We start from the raw sequence: 14228 nt of genomic DNA, 5'->3' as shown, positions 1-14228 counted from the left end.
AGCTAAATTACATTAAGAGGAGTCTTTGCATTGATTTGGTCAGGGCCTGACTCATCATCCACAGAAAACTAAATTAATTATAAAACCCACCAGTGCTGCTGTAATCACGGAAGCAAGATCCTAAGTCAGTTGACTAGGAAGTCAATACTAGTTGGCATTAACTTCAGAGGAATTATCCACGGATTAGGTACCATATGGTAAGCTTGAGTCTAATGCAATAGTCAGAGGAATCTGATTGTTCTTTAAGCTGTCTAGTTGCTACTGAGGTATTGTCTGCTTCTGGTTTTCTCTTTGATTAGAGAACTATTTCCTGAACATTATTTTAGAAGAACTTTTTTTTGAGCATTACAGAATACCAAATTTCTAACTTTTTTAACTTCTGGGAGCATCTATGATACCTTTGGTGGAGAAAGGCTTGCACTCTCTTCAGGTCACAAAGTGGAGAAGGCATTCTCTGTACCCAGTTGATTGCCCTGGTTATAATTATTTGACAAATTTGTTAAATGTTGATATATAAGGAAGCTTGATCATTAGGCATATGTCAAAAATCAGTAACTGTGAAATACATGCTTTTTGGACATCTGAAATATGAACAACTCATTTTTCTGGTTCTTTATTGTGATGTAAATGATGAAATCTGTTTGCTCTATTGTTTCCATTTAAACAAGCATGTAAATATTCCCTTAACGTTTTTGCAGATGTCAGTCAGTGACTCTTTCTATCCTTTCTTATACATAACTTCAAAAAGCTGCTTGTTATTACACGATAAATGCAATTGGAGGAAAAAGAAATTCCATGGAAATAAATTTTTTTTGTGTGCTTTAGGGAAGCTGGGAGAAGCGAATTCTAAAAAGTCTAAACAGCATGTGCACAGAACTCAGTATCCCATTAGCGCAGAAGGTAACGTATTATTAACTTTCTGTTGCCAAACTGACATTTTTTGGAAATTAAGCCTCGTCTTGCACACTTGTAACGTAATGTTCATTTTACACGTGGTTATCAAAAGCTGCAAGGCCAGCATCCAAATAATTTTAATACAGAATAATTTTCAGGGATAGTAGCAATGTATATGCATCAGCTCAACTTGGGAAAAGATAAAGTCTATAGGCAGATCTTCCTCTTTGCTGGTGCAGTACTTAGCCTCTTGAGGGAGCAGCATGTTGGAAAGTTAATTGCTATGTTCATTGCTCTTAATAGAGCATTTTTGTGTGCAGACTCAGCTGCCTTACTTCTAGCTGCATAGTCTGTATGCAATATAGATATACTGTGTGTGCTGAAGAAGACATAGTTGAACTGGTACTTTAGGAGAGAGAGGTACTGATACATTGCTGATTTTGGTTGTCATTCATTTTGCTCTGTTTTGTTTTGGTTTTTATTAATTTAGAAGCTTTAATTTTAAAGGTCAGGGAATTGGGGAATAATGTTAGAATGTTTTGTTCTTTATCTTTCTCCTGTTGCATATCTATGCTAGGTAGCAAAACCTCTATGGTTCATCATATGAGATAAAGGATGCAGCTGTGTTTGCTTTTCATGACTGTGCCAGGGACAGGAATTTGATGACAAAGTCAAACAGCTCTATGGAATGAGCAGTAAATCTTCAGTAATATGATACTGACTACTAAATAGCCTAAAGTCCATTAGTAAACACATGAAACTATTTAATACGCTCCTTTTTTCCTTGAACTGGAACTTAGACTTTCTACAATAGAATATACCTTCAGGCTGGGGATAATTTGTAAGCAAAATAAGTTTGTGTTGCTAGCGCAATCTATTTTTTAAAGTGTTACATTAATTTATGTATTTGAAATAGGCATGTTTTTACTCATTCTGATAAAAAAAGAAGAGTTACTTTCTTGTGCCTTTCAGAGGCCTGTAAGTGAACAGAAAGAACTGCTTAATAAATGGAATGAAATGGGAACTGATGAGCCAGGTAAGGTCAACTAAATTTACGTGCGTTAAATTTTTGTACACAGAAGAATAGCATATGCATCTTATTTATCAGTCAAAGATTAACATAATCACTTCAAGATAAACTGATTTCAATCTTTTTTCTCATTGGTAATGTGTCACTATATGTAAATAAATATTCATTTCATTGTTATTTTGTTTCAAGTTCTTGTACTAACTTTGAATCATCACTGAGAGGTTATGGTATAATACTCCTCATTGCAGTGCTTTAGAGATTTATACAGCTAGGGCAGTGCTCCTTATAGTGTAAGCTCATGCAGATAGAAAGAAAATGTTCAGAACTATGGATAATTAAGCTCGGATGTTTTATTAACAAAAGATAAAAATAACACTTGCACAGAATAGTCAGTCATATTATCCTTTGGGAGAGCAAGGCTAACTGCCTTGTTAGTTCATATCCAAGTTCCTTAAAATAAATGATTTTGCAAAGGTACTAGTTTGTATCGCAGTACCGTCTCTGCGATGGCAAATACTTTTCATGGATTGTTTATGACTAGTCCCTATTTTTTGTTCGACAGCAGTACGTTTAATTCCACAATCTATGCTGTTAAAGAAAAACCCTCTTTTGAATATCGTCTCTCTCCCATGTCTAAGAATGGTTCAATCTACAGACTTACGTACAATAAGTAAAAAGCATCCTGTGACTACTGCTCACTTACTTGGGGTTTACAAAACTAAGGCACTAACAGTAGCATAATCTTGGAGAATACGTGGTGGTTGTAGCCATGATATCTGTGATAATGTTATTTTAATCTTTGCTTTAATATGTTATTGAAATTGCTAGACTGTGGTACAGGTATGGGAAAATTGCATGCTTTTTTCATCTCTTGATTTTAACATAGCATCATTGAAATCTTATTTCAGATCTAAGTCTCTTCCGGCCTGTTTATGCACCTAAAGATTTTCTTGAGGTAAGCATTTATGAAACAATGACTCAGCCATTGACTTGCATCCATTATAGTCTTTTATGTGAAGTGGGAAAAATAAATAAGTGTATTTCAGACAATTTGTCCTTTATAGCAAGTGAAATTTGGCATGTTTTCTATGACTCTGTGTTTTGTTTGCAAAACAAAATGCTATTGTCTCTTTTTTTAACTTCATTTTTAAATTATATTTGTGGTAAACTTCACTTTCTCCAAAGAACAATCAGTTTGGAGCTAACTTTTTTCCTCTGAGAGCAATTGTCCAACTGATTTCACAAATCATTTTACGTTTTAAATTGCAATACGTAAAGCTGATAAATTGCAGTATGCGAAGCTGATAGACTGTTGGTGGTAGATAGTAGACCTGTATGCAGTTGAAATTGTAGGTCATCTATGAAGATTGTGAAAAATCAAACATGAAACAGAACTGTGTGGAAATTGGAGGCTTTTGTCTATAATCAAACCAAACCATTAAAAAAATGGTGACTGCTGAATCTTTAAAGTCAGAAATGACAGTATTACTCATCATGTTCTATGGTTCAAGCACAGAAGGTCTTAGTAAAACAGAACTTGCTTTACCAGCTGTGCCTAGAATAGACATGGATGGTGGACAATAAACATTGTTGATGACAGTGAACTTAATGGTGACACAATAGGAGATTTTGGATTAAAATGTGATTGAAAATAAAATTTAAAAGATCAGTATCTGTATATCCTGTGAGTTATACAGGAAACAAATAGTCTAGAGCATGATGACAGTGTAGAATTATAGAGTTAAGGTGGCCTCCTAATTTACAGAATAAAACTTATAAGTCTAATACTGAATTATCAGTCAGAATTAATGTATTAATATTCCGATGTGATTCAGTGCAAGTTTAGTGAAATGTCTTTTGTTGTGGTAGAAGAGATTTATAGTATTTCTGACTTAAGTGTAAATTGTTTCATGGTTATGAATTGTGAATGCATTTCTGAATCCAACAATAAACTTTCTGTCCATTTTATTACATTTCTAAAGAGCTCCTTTTGTTCAGTTAGTGATAATAATATTGGAAATTTTTAATTTATTCTGTTTTCCATCACTGTACTTACAGCCAAGTTATTTACAGATTCAAGATTAAATATACAAATCCATCTTCGTTTTACCTTTATCCAGTCACCCTCAAAGTCACTCTTTTTTTTCTTTTATACTGTTTTCTTTCCAGAGTTTGCAGTTTCTTACATTAATCTTTTAATTTAGAAGTCTGTCAGTGAGTTTATATGGTATAAATATACTTACAAGACTGAGAATTGTAGAGGTAGGATGTTGTAGAAGAATTTCATAAGAGCTGGAAACTCATCTTAGAAAGAAGCCTTGCCAGCTCAACATTATATTATCACAATCTATACCCATGGAATAACAGTATGTAAGGGACTGTAAATTCCCTTATAGATCAAAGTTACTTATATTGACATTATGATTCCTTGTCTCTTAAATTTTATCCTTACTTTAGGTTTTCAATTCTGTAATTTATTTTTTTTCTTAAATGAAATACGGTATTTTGGTGTATTGTTATTTAGTAAGGAATTATTTTAGTAGCAAATTATGTAGCACTTGGATTGAAAGCTACATAGGATTGCCAGTGTAAGAATATGGATAAAAATTCTTTCAGAAAAAAGTAATACTGAAGAATATCCTGGATATTGTACCCATCAGAAATATACTCTTAGCGTTTGAATGGCTTTGATGAGGAAGTGAATTTTAGTTGAGACATTACTATGTAGCCAGCACTTAATGCCATATATAAAAAATGATTTCTGCTTTTTTATTTCATAATTTGAGCTTACTTTTCAAAGTAGAATATGTTTGCTTCCTTAAAAATTTGGCTCCTTCTTGATTTTGAAAACGTTGAGATATAATTTGGGCCCATATATCTGGTAGTTGCAGGAAATGGTTTTATGCTGAATGTACTGCTTGTAATACTGATAATGTTAAGAGGAGTTCTGAATGTAAATTTCTGAATATATGCAAAGAATGACAGAGCTGCTGTTTTTAAGGTACTGATGAATCTTCGAAACCCAAATTATGAAAATGGAGAACATCCTAGTTTCAGAAACCATCTGGGGCTAATTCAGGTTCCTCTAAAAGTTAAAGATATTCCAGAATTGGTAAGTATATTTTTTCTTACAAGAGGTTTCTGTAAGAATTATTTTGCCTTGCTAATGAATAACATTCTAAACAATAAGAAAGAATATTAATATCACAATAAGTTTCTCCTTTTGAAAGTGAAAATCAATCTAAACATGTAGTTAAAACACAGAGCATAAAAAAAGTTTTATGAAAAGACATTTTTAATGAAAAGTAAAACATAAACAGTAAATAATCTGCCAGTAGGGAAGTTTTCATTTTTTTTATTTTGTGCCAAAAATATACTTCTGTACATGTTACTCACTCATTTTCTTTCTGTACAAGAAAACTTTAAATATGTAGCTTATCTTAACTCTACAGTTATACTTGATGCTGTACAAGATCAGTAACCTGACAATCAGTTAACTTCTAATTTTGTTCTCAAAGTAATTTTAAATCCCTTTATTGTTAAATTGTAAAAGAAAGGAAATGCTTGGGTACTAGTATTATAATTGGAAAATAGGAGAGCTCTTCTTAATGCTTCACTGATAAGTCTCTTGAGGATTTTATGCTAGTAGAAACACTTGCACCTGGGTTGGGAAAGAGCTGGGAATTAGATATCCTTAACCTAATCTTTCATTCACCACTTTATTACATCCAGGTGTAGCTCATAGTTGACATGCAAACTGGGGCCTATAACTAAAACTAGAGTAAGAATTGATGTGACATTCTTCTCTTTAAAAACCTGAACTCATATTTCATATATAGGCATTTAAAAGAACTATGTTTGGTTTAGAAAATACTCGCATTAAGCCTTTCAGAAGAAATCTCTAGTGATTTAGAGAATTAAACATTGTTAATTACTGTTTTATGGTTTTGTTTCTTTTCAGAAAGAAGACTTCAGTGAACTAGGCTTAAATATAGGACAGCTGGGGATTGATGATTCAGCTCAAGTGCCTCCTGGTTAGCTAATGCTGTGCTTCAGTCATTTAAATAGAATACTAATGAGTAGAATACTTTGCAATTATCAAGTAATTTGTGTATTTTTTCCATAACAAACCATAAATGTTTGTTCTGTAACTATGATTGTAGTGATTTTCTTAGTAAAATAAAGCTAATAATAGAAAACATTGCAAATACGAAGGGTCAGATTTGGAAAATATTTAAAATCATCACTTTAAGTTGAAAATATGTTAATTTCAGTGTGTTTGAAGACCAGGATCTAGAGAACAAAATTGCCTGTCTCCAAAAATACAGAAAATAGGAATAAATGTTAAGCCAACTAACAGATAGGCATATATAGAAACATCTTTTAAATAACTATCTTTAAGAAAAGATTACACAAAATATCCCTACAATAATAATCAGTAGCTTAAATAGTGCATAATTTCTGTTGTTTTGCTGTGTATGCATTTATTGTTGTAGAAACAGGTGTTAAAATGGTCTTTCCATATAAAAGTGGAAAACATTATCAAATGATTTTTCTTTTCAAATAGAAACTTACCTAATTGAAAGTCTAGGTTCGTGCAGTATAGTGCTACTTTGGTATTTGTGTCCTTCAGACAAGAAAAAATTCTGTAGTATTATTTCTTCTTAGTTTTTGAAAAAGAGCATTGATGCTGATGCAGGTTAATTTTTAGTGACATTAGCAATAAAAATCAGCTGCATGTAGTGGTGTGTAGTAAAAATATAAAATACATTACTAGCTGAAGTATCTTTTTTTTTTAATTTAATTTTTGCCATTCTTTTCTATTTCTTTATTTTCTAGAGTTCTTTGAAAATGAACATGTACGTGTTGGACAGAAAGGTATGGATCTGTTTTCATCTCTAATAAACTGTGAATAGTTAGGAATACATTTAGTAAATTTCTGTCTCAATTACGTATACCTTTTAGAATTTTAACAATTTAGACAGACTAATGCAAAGCATAGTCAGTAATACCACTGTAATTTAGACAGAGACAGTCAGTAATACCATTGTAATTCAGACAGAGACAGAAAAGCAAGCATTTGCAGTCTACCAGTAGCTACCAGATAAAAAACTTTACAGATATTTCATTAAAAATGAAATAGGAAGCATAGACATAACTTTTTGGTGATAACTTATGCCACTACTGAATTTCATTTTTAAATCAAAAGACTCTGGACTCCCTTCTCTGCACACACAGTTCTCATTAGTGTAATGGGGTTTACTCCTGTGCATCAGAACAGTCTTTTTAATTGTTATTTGCAATTGCAGAACTTGCTAAGTATTGCAATACTTAGCCAGCAAGGAAAATGCACTTGTTTGTATACTGCTTTTTCTGAAGAAGTTCTGGGGTTTTTTGTAGGTTAAGAAATAACCTACAAGAGAAAGGGAAAGATAAAAGCAACAATCATTTATTAGCTTAAGTTCACTTATAGAAGAAACAGACAAGGAATGTTTGAAATCCATCAATATCTGCTCCTTACTGTCTTTTGTGATTCCTGCTGAACATTATCACCATCAAAGAAAAAAATAGTTGGTACCATCCCAAAAGTCCTCATCTCTTTTTTTTGTTGCAATAACAAAACAGTGACCTTTCTTACTTACTTCTCCTTTTGTGATCCTCCTTCTATCCCTCATCGTCTGTTTTCTGATCCAAGAGCAACTCATTAGGGTACCATCCATCTCTATGTTCTTTTTCTGTTCTTCCAAATAAACTCCCCATCCAGACTTCCTGACCCAGTCATTCAACTCCACGATGTAATTCTTACTCCTTGTCTCTTGTCTGTGTAGAGCAGCCTCTATTACAGAGATTGTCTTAGATTTTCCTGTATGCAAAGACATAAAATTTTGTAAAAACAAAAGTCAAGAGTCTTGACCATAAACTGAAATCTCAGTTCATTCAGTGGGAATCCTACTGCATGCTCTGTTGGGTGTTGCTTATATCTTTGGCTGCCACTAATATATTGATTTTGTTTTTATATTAGATGTATTGCCAAGGTTGAGGAATTTTCTTTATTGTATTTAGTAAAACCCGTCTTGTATATAGCAAATGACTTTTTAGTATTTTGTGTCTCAGTAAGAAACAATAAGGTAAGCACTCGTGGACATTGAGATGAATCACAGTGTTTTCTGAAGTTTTGTGGGGAACGTAGGAATGTTTTTTCTTTTTGCCCTCTTCATTTAGGAAAAAAGGATCACACGCCATCTGTATTAGAGCTCTTCAGGTTAAACAGAAAATTGGCAGACTGGTCTCTTCAGTATTTAAGAAGAGAGGAAAGGAGAGAGGAATCAATTAAATAGATTTATAATTCCAGACCTCATTCTCTTAAGTCACGTCAGGGCAGATACATACTCAGTGCTATTTTATGACAGAAGGTAGTGCAGCCTTGCTTATTCATGGAATTATAGAATGTCCTGAGTGGGAAGGGACCCACAAGGATGATCGAGTCCAACTCCTGTCCCTGCATAGGACAACCCAAAATTTGCACCATATGTCTGAGGGCGTTGTCCCAATGCTTCTTAAATGTTGTCAGGCTTGGCGCCGTGACTACCTCCTGGGGGAGCTTGTTCCAGTGCTCCAGCACCCTCTGGGTGAAGAACCTTTTCCTAATGTCCAACCTAAACCTCCCCTGGCATATCCTCCTGCCGTTCCCTCGGGTCCTATCATTGGTCGTCAGGGAGAAGAGATCTGCGCCTGCCCCTCCTCCTTCCCTTGTGAGGAAGCTGTAGACAGCGATGAGGTTTCCCCTCAGTCTCCTCTTCTCTAGGCTGAACAGACCAAGTGACTTCAGCCCCTCCTCATATGGCTTCCCCTCTAAACCCTTCACCATCTTCGTGGCTTATATCAATTCATATCAATTGCCTTGTTTCCCAGGGAACTACTTCAAAATTGCATTGTGAAAACCAGACCTTTTAGATGTTTTCCCATTAGCTAATGATTACAGCATGATAAACCAGTTTGTAAAGTTAAAAATTAAAGTTTTTGATAAATTGATAAATTTTGGAAGTCTTAAACTACATCAATTCATTACCTGCTTTGTTTCTTAACAGTTTTAGCAGAGCAAGATAGTGCTGCAGCTCAACAATATGTTCGTCAGGGATGTCCAACAGCACTCCGAGCCGATCTGTGGGCCCTCATTCTCAATATTTCTAATCAGCCAGAGGTAAGGAGCAAAGTAAGAGTAAAATATGAAGACTAGGTGAAAACACAAAAGTGCAAGCAAGTATCTTCTAGTGACCTTTTTCCAAAATATAAGTGCCCTACTGAGTTGTCACAGAAACTGATAAACATTTTATGAGAAATATGCACGTGCCTGTAAAAAACTCCATGCTGTGGTGAAGTCTTTTAGGCTCTTCCCTAATTTTTTAACAGATACATGAGCAAAATACTGTAGAACAAACTATTCAATTGATCTGGCTAGCTCCTGAGGTTTTCCGATGTAGTGCTGACTTTTTCAGAAGGGGACAAGAAAAAAGTCCTGGAAAGAAGACTGAAACTCTCTTATCTTTGCTAAGTTTTATAAAAAGATGTGCTATACCTTTTTCCTGACTATTTGAACCTGTCGTCATACTCATGTACATTGTAAATTGCTTTATATATTATTGCATGTAGGAACATGCACATGTAAGATGTGGCTTGTTTTCATACTCCCTTGTACAGCAGCAGTTTTTCATAGTACCTTATGTTTGACTCAAGTCCTCAACAATGAAATCTTTTGCAGTATCCGAAGACATGCTATAGTCAGTATATCTAATATGCCATAAAGAGTTAAATCCCTATTTAAATCTTTGCAGAATTGTGAAGACTTTGATGCAAGGCTTTCATTGCAATAAAAAATAACATGCATACATGTAAATAACACACATACTTGCTCATAAACGTGAGAATTTTATAGTATCTCATGTCCCTTGAGGATGTAGCCATTTTCTTGTAATACTGGGGCATTTACTGGTAACTACATAGTACAGTCATAAGATCTTGCCCTTAAAAATGAATGTAAATCTTGTTCATTGACAGCTTACCTAAGGAGTTGAAGTTATTTGGTCTGGTATTAGAATTATTTTGTTTATTCGTTTTTGAAAAAATAAAATAGGCTTTTCTTTCTAGTAAATAAAAGACTGAATTTTCTGTAGAAGAAAGAGCTGTTGAAATAATAATGAGATTTTATACATCTTACTTAAGATGCTCAACACTAGATTTAAGTTATTTTAAATTATCAGGATAACTTGAATTTTAGAAGTCTTTCTCGTTATGGGAGCAGGAATATTAGAGGTGTGAAATTAATGTTGGTTACATTGCATCTGTTTATATTCTGTTAAATGCTGCGTGCTCGAAGAGCATTTTTATCTTAATGTGGAAAATGAAATAATTTAATAAAAAAGCCAAGTATTCTGTTTTGATGACTGAAAGTCAAGATAATAATCAGAAAAATGATAAAATATTTCATTTTATGCTCATGTAAAGCTGAGTTGTTACAGAAATAGATTTACTAAAATCTGTTTCCTGAAATTCACATGGACAATTTTCAACAGTTACCCTTTTTAAAGAGGAACAGGCTATGTCTGTCTCTTGATGTATTTGTCAGCCACACTGTTAGGTCCCTTAAAAGTTAACTGTCGTTTATACTTGTTTTTAATATGTGTTTATACTATGCATGAAATGTGAATATTTTAGAGCTTCTCGAAAGGTTATTCTCTGCTGTAAGAGTATTAACTCAATTTGCTGTTAGGTAAGCTAGAGAACAGTACATTAGCTGTTTGATCACAAGTGCTCATGTATGTGCCTTTACTGTGTAATAAATGGTAATTCAGCTCCAACTTACTGCAAGGATGCATGTGGACACTTATGTCAGGGCAGCTTATCTGTTCTCGTTGACATAATATTTTACCTTGAGATAACTTTCTATGCAATTAGCAAGTGATGCTCATCAACTATGGATGAAGAAGAAAAATAAACCATATACGCATGTAGTATTCTGAGATTCAGTGCAGTAGATATTCTTTAGGAGACATTTTACAGGGCCAGAGCCTTGAGACTCAACTAAGTAGACTATGTGCAGGGAATTATTGGTGAGACAATATTTTGTGATGATGCTGAAAGAACTTGAGAAAGATGATGATAAGTGGCTGGAAAATGGTAATGGTAACATCAAGGAAAAGTGGTAAGTAAGGATGGATGAAGTGATGCAGATTGCAAAGTTGTCACTACTTTGAGATTGTTGAAATAAAGGATTGGAAAACAGTAAAATACAAAATCCACCCTCTCTCCCCACAAAGAACAGAAATTATCATGTCTGTGGACAAGATGTACTATGTTGGAGAAAATCATCTAGGCTGTTGATGTAAGTGCATATGACTGTTTTTCTATCATGCTAAACTGAAACTGTATCTTCTAACGTAACAGCTATTGGAGGCTTTTATCTTATTTTCCAAGACTATTTTAGCATAGCATAGTATAGTATTTGTTATCCTGGGCTCTAAGTTACAGTTGTTTTCTGGACTGGTACTAAAAATACAAATGCAATAAAGGGATAGGCTTTCTGACAGACCTAGCAGACTGCCCATGGATCAGGTAGGATAGGACATCGGTTACTATAGCTATGTTATAAGCTGAATGTCCATAGTTCATTTTAAGGATTGCATTTACTAGCGTTTCACAGAAGGCTGTAACTACTGCCAGAATGTGAACACCCTGAGACATTCTTCTTGCATACACTGAATATACCACTTTATTTTTTGTAATGTATAGCAAAGCAGTTTTCAGATACATGTAGCTGTTTTATGATCTGCTGTATTTCACATAGACTTTATTGGTTTATCTAACACTTTTTTTCTCTACCTCTTGTGTAGTGTTTCTCTGCCGAAGTTGAATTGTGTGGTTGCAGAGATTTCTTGCTGTAATATTTCTGATTTGCAGTTTAGGTTCTACTACATTTATAGCTGTATGAATCTATAACTCATAAGGACTGTGAATTTCCTTTCTTTAATGTAAAACATTATTGAGGGTTTGGTATGGGCAGCGTTGTGTGTGTTAGCATCCAATATTGTTGTTGGGAAATTTTATTCAGTAAAGCTCAGCCTCTGTATAAAGCTAATATACAGCCAAACAAGGGGTGATACTAGCAATCTAGCATCGTAATCATAAAAATGATAAACTGTAAGCTCTATATGCAGGGTTATTTAGAAATGCATAAACACATTTCCTGGCAATGAATTGTTTATTAGTTTTCATTTGTAATGCTACATTTTAAAGAAACTGTGTTAACAGGGCATTTTTAAGGTTGCAAAGTCAAACATTTAAAAGCTAAACAATGTCACAGTTAATATTGTCTGTGCAAACAGTCGAATTTGCTGTATATATATATTTTATCGTGTGCTCTTGAATCACAAAATCAGTTTTTCCTGTGGGATGTCTGCCTCATTGATTGCACAAAACAGATGGCACACACTTACTGAGAATCTGTTTAATATTATTTTTTCCTTCTGTTCAGTGTGTTACCCTCTTGTTTATTCACTGCATGCTATTCAAGCAGTGCTTAAAAACCAAAATTGTTCATTATCTTACAGGCTTTTTTCCTCCAATTTTTATAAGTTAATGGGTTGAGAATCAATCTTAATTCTGAAAATTCCAGCATGCAGAAATTAGCAATGCCTTGCTTTACTACAGCTTTTACTGAATGTAATTTCCGAGGTTTAAAAACTTAATAAATAGGTGAGGTGGTAAGTTCACAATGGAGCATGATGTAACTCTATGCCTTATCAATAGGGTTATTTAGATTAGGATCAGTAGCTGAAGGTACCTGCTGCACCATTCAAACAGCTGAGAAGCCAGTAGCAGTAATGAACTGTCATCATCTTTGGAGAAGGATGTACTTTACGAGTAGATTTCACAGGTGTCTGGTAAAAGGAGAATAAGTTTTGGATCCTCTTCCAGGATTTGCCAGGGGGGACTTTCTTTAGCTCTCTTGTCCATTATCTCTTTATGTAATCTGTTCAGTTTTTTGTTTTGTACTTGTTTCTGGTACTTCTGTTCCAAAATCTACAGCTCACCTAATTAATGGTGATTGCCATTCTTTAGGCTTCATCCAGTTCCCACAAATCTTAGTGTCTCCTTTCTAGACTCCCCAATGTCAATCTTTCTTCGTATTCCTAGTTCTATGCTTCACCCATCCATTTCTTGTATTAGATTTGAGAGGCAGGTATAGACAGTGCAATCAAATGGTGAGGGTAACATAAAAATGAATCATGAGCTGCCTACAGTTCAGCAGTGACAGTGCAGCTCCTGTGCCAGGGATTTCATGACAGGCCACAGGTGGACTGTGCCTGCACAGAGGCTGCTGAGTAACCCAAACCTTAATTTCAAAAAAGGTGAGTCACCAGCTTCTGCTTAAACTAGCTTTGCTGGGTACTGCTGAAAGATATGTTCTCTCTTGCCTGCGAGCTACTTTCAGAGCTCCCTTTTCCTTATGCTCTCAGGTGGATAGAGTATGAGTTTTTTGGGTGGAAATTTCGGTATGTGGCTTTGTAAGATCAAGAGGGATGGACATTGCAATCCCAAAGTGTACTTTGTTTCAACTTGGAAAGATGAGTGTGTTTGGAGGTGCAGTATAAAAAAAAATAGTAATCAATATCAAAATAATCAATATTATTTTGATAAAAGCTATCGTCTATATAAAAATGCAACACATTTTTGAAAAGTAAACAGCTTACAAATCAAGGTTACGTTAAGATTTGGCAGACAGAGAAGAAAGGTTGAATCAGATGAAAATGATAAGATTTTAGCTTTATAAATGAAAACATTTTAGGCTAAGAAACCTACCACATTTTTGGGCACTCCTGAAACTTGGTAAGAGTCAGTTGTCTCATTAGGAGGAAGAAACACAACCAATAAAAAAACCAAGACTTGAATCTTTTTTGAAGCCTGAGTGAGGCTCTTAAAAACATTTGTCACTGTGTAAGTGAGAAAAACTGATCACTGAGCAAAAGGGTCATGTGGCTTGAAAGCAAATCTGTGACCAATCTTGTTTATGATTCAGATATAAGGAATACATTTATTAATACAGCATGAATCACAAGCCTCTTGTCTTACTAAGAGGCATGGGCAAGATCTGCTTGTGGCCAAGTTGCGTCTGAAAAACCAGTGTGATTCCCAAGCCCTGTTTTCATTTTGCATTTTACAACAATCACAATTGAAGAGAAAATGAATAACAAGTAATCAATTAAAAACATTATTCCTAGAATGGTTATGATTGTTTTTGCATTGCAAG

At 34.3% G+C, this 14228-nt stretch overlaps 1 protein-coding gene across 2 annotated transcripts in view; it reads left to right on the top strand.

The window, feature by feature from the left end:
- Positions 1-14228, top strand: part of TBC1D19 (TBC1 domain family member 19) — a gene marked incomplete at its 5' end in the record, with an annotated part of 52311 nt that overhangs the window by 19655 nt on the left and 18428 nt on the right. For both annotated transcript variants that reach the window (XM_082315081.1, XM_082315080.1), the window contains 7 exons: positions 826-900; positions 1867-1930; positions 2833-2879; positions 4926-5036; positions 5886-5958; positions 6764-6802; positions 9013-9125. In XM_082315081.1, the coding sequence (XP_082171207.1) occupies positions 826-900; positions 1867-1930; positions 2833-2879; positions 4926-5036; positions 5886-5958; positions 6764-6802; positions 9013-9125 (522 nt within the window). The remainder of the gene's footprint in view (positions 1-825; positions 901-1866; positions 1931-2832; positions 2880-4925; positions 5037-5885; positions 5959-6763; positions 6803-9012; positions 9126-14228) is intronic.

Source organism: Platalea leucorodia (assembly GCF_965183815.1).
Source record: "Platalea leucorodia genome assembly, chromosome: 6".
NCBI lineage: Eukaryota > Metazoa > Chordata > Aves > Pelecaniformes > Threskiornithidae > Platalea > Platalea leucorodia.
Note: the sequence above shows the minus strand (reverse complement) of the source record. Positions and strands in the feature narration are given on the sequence as shown.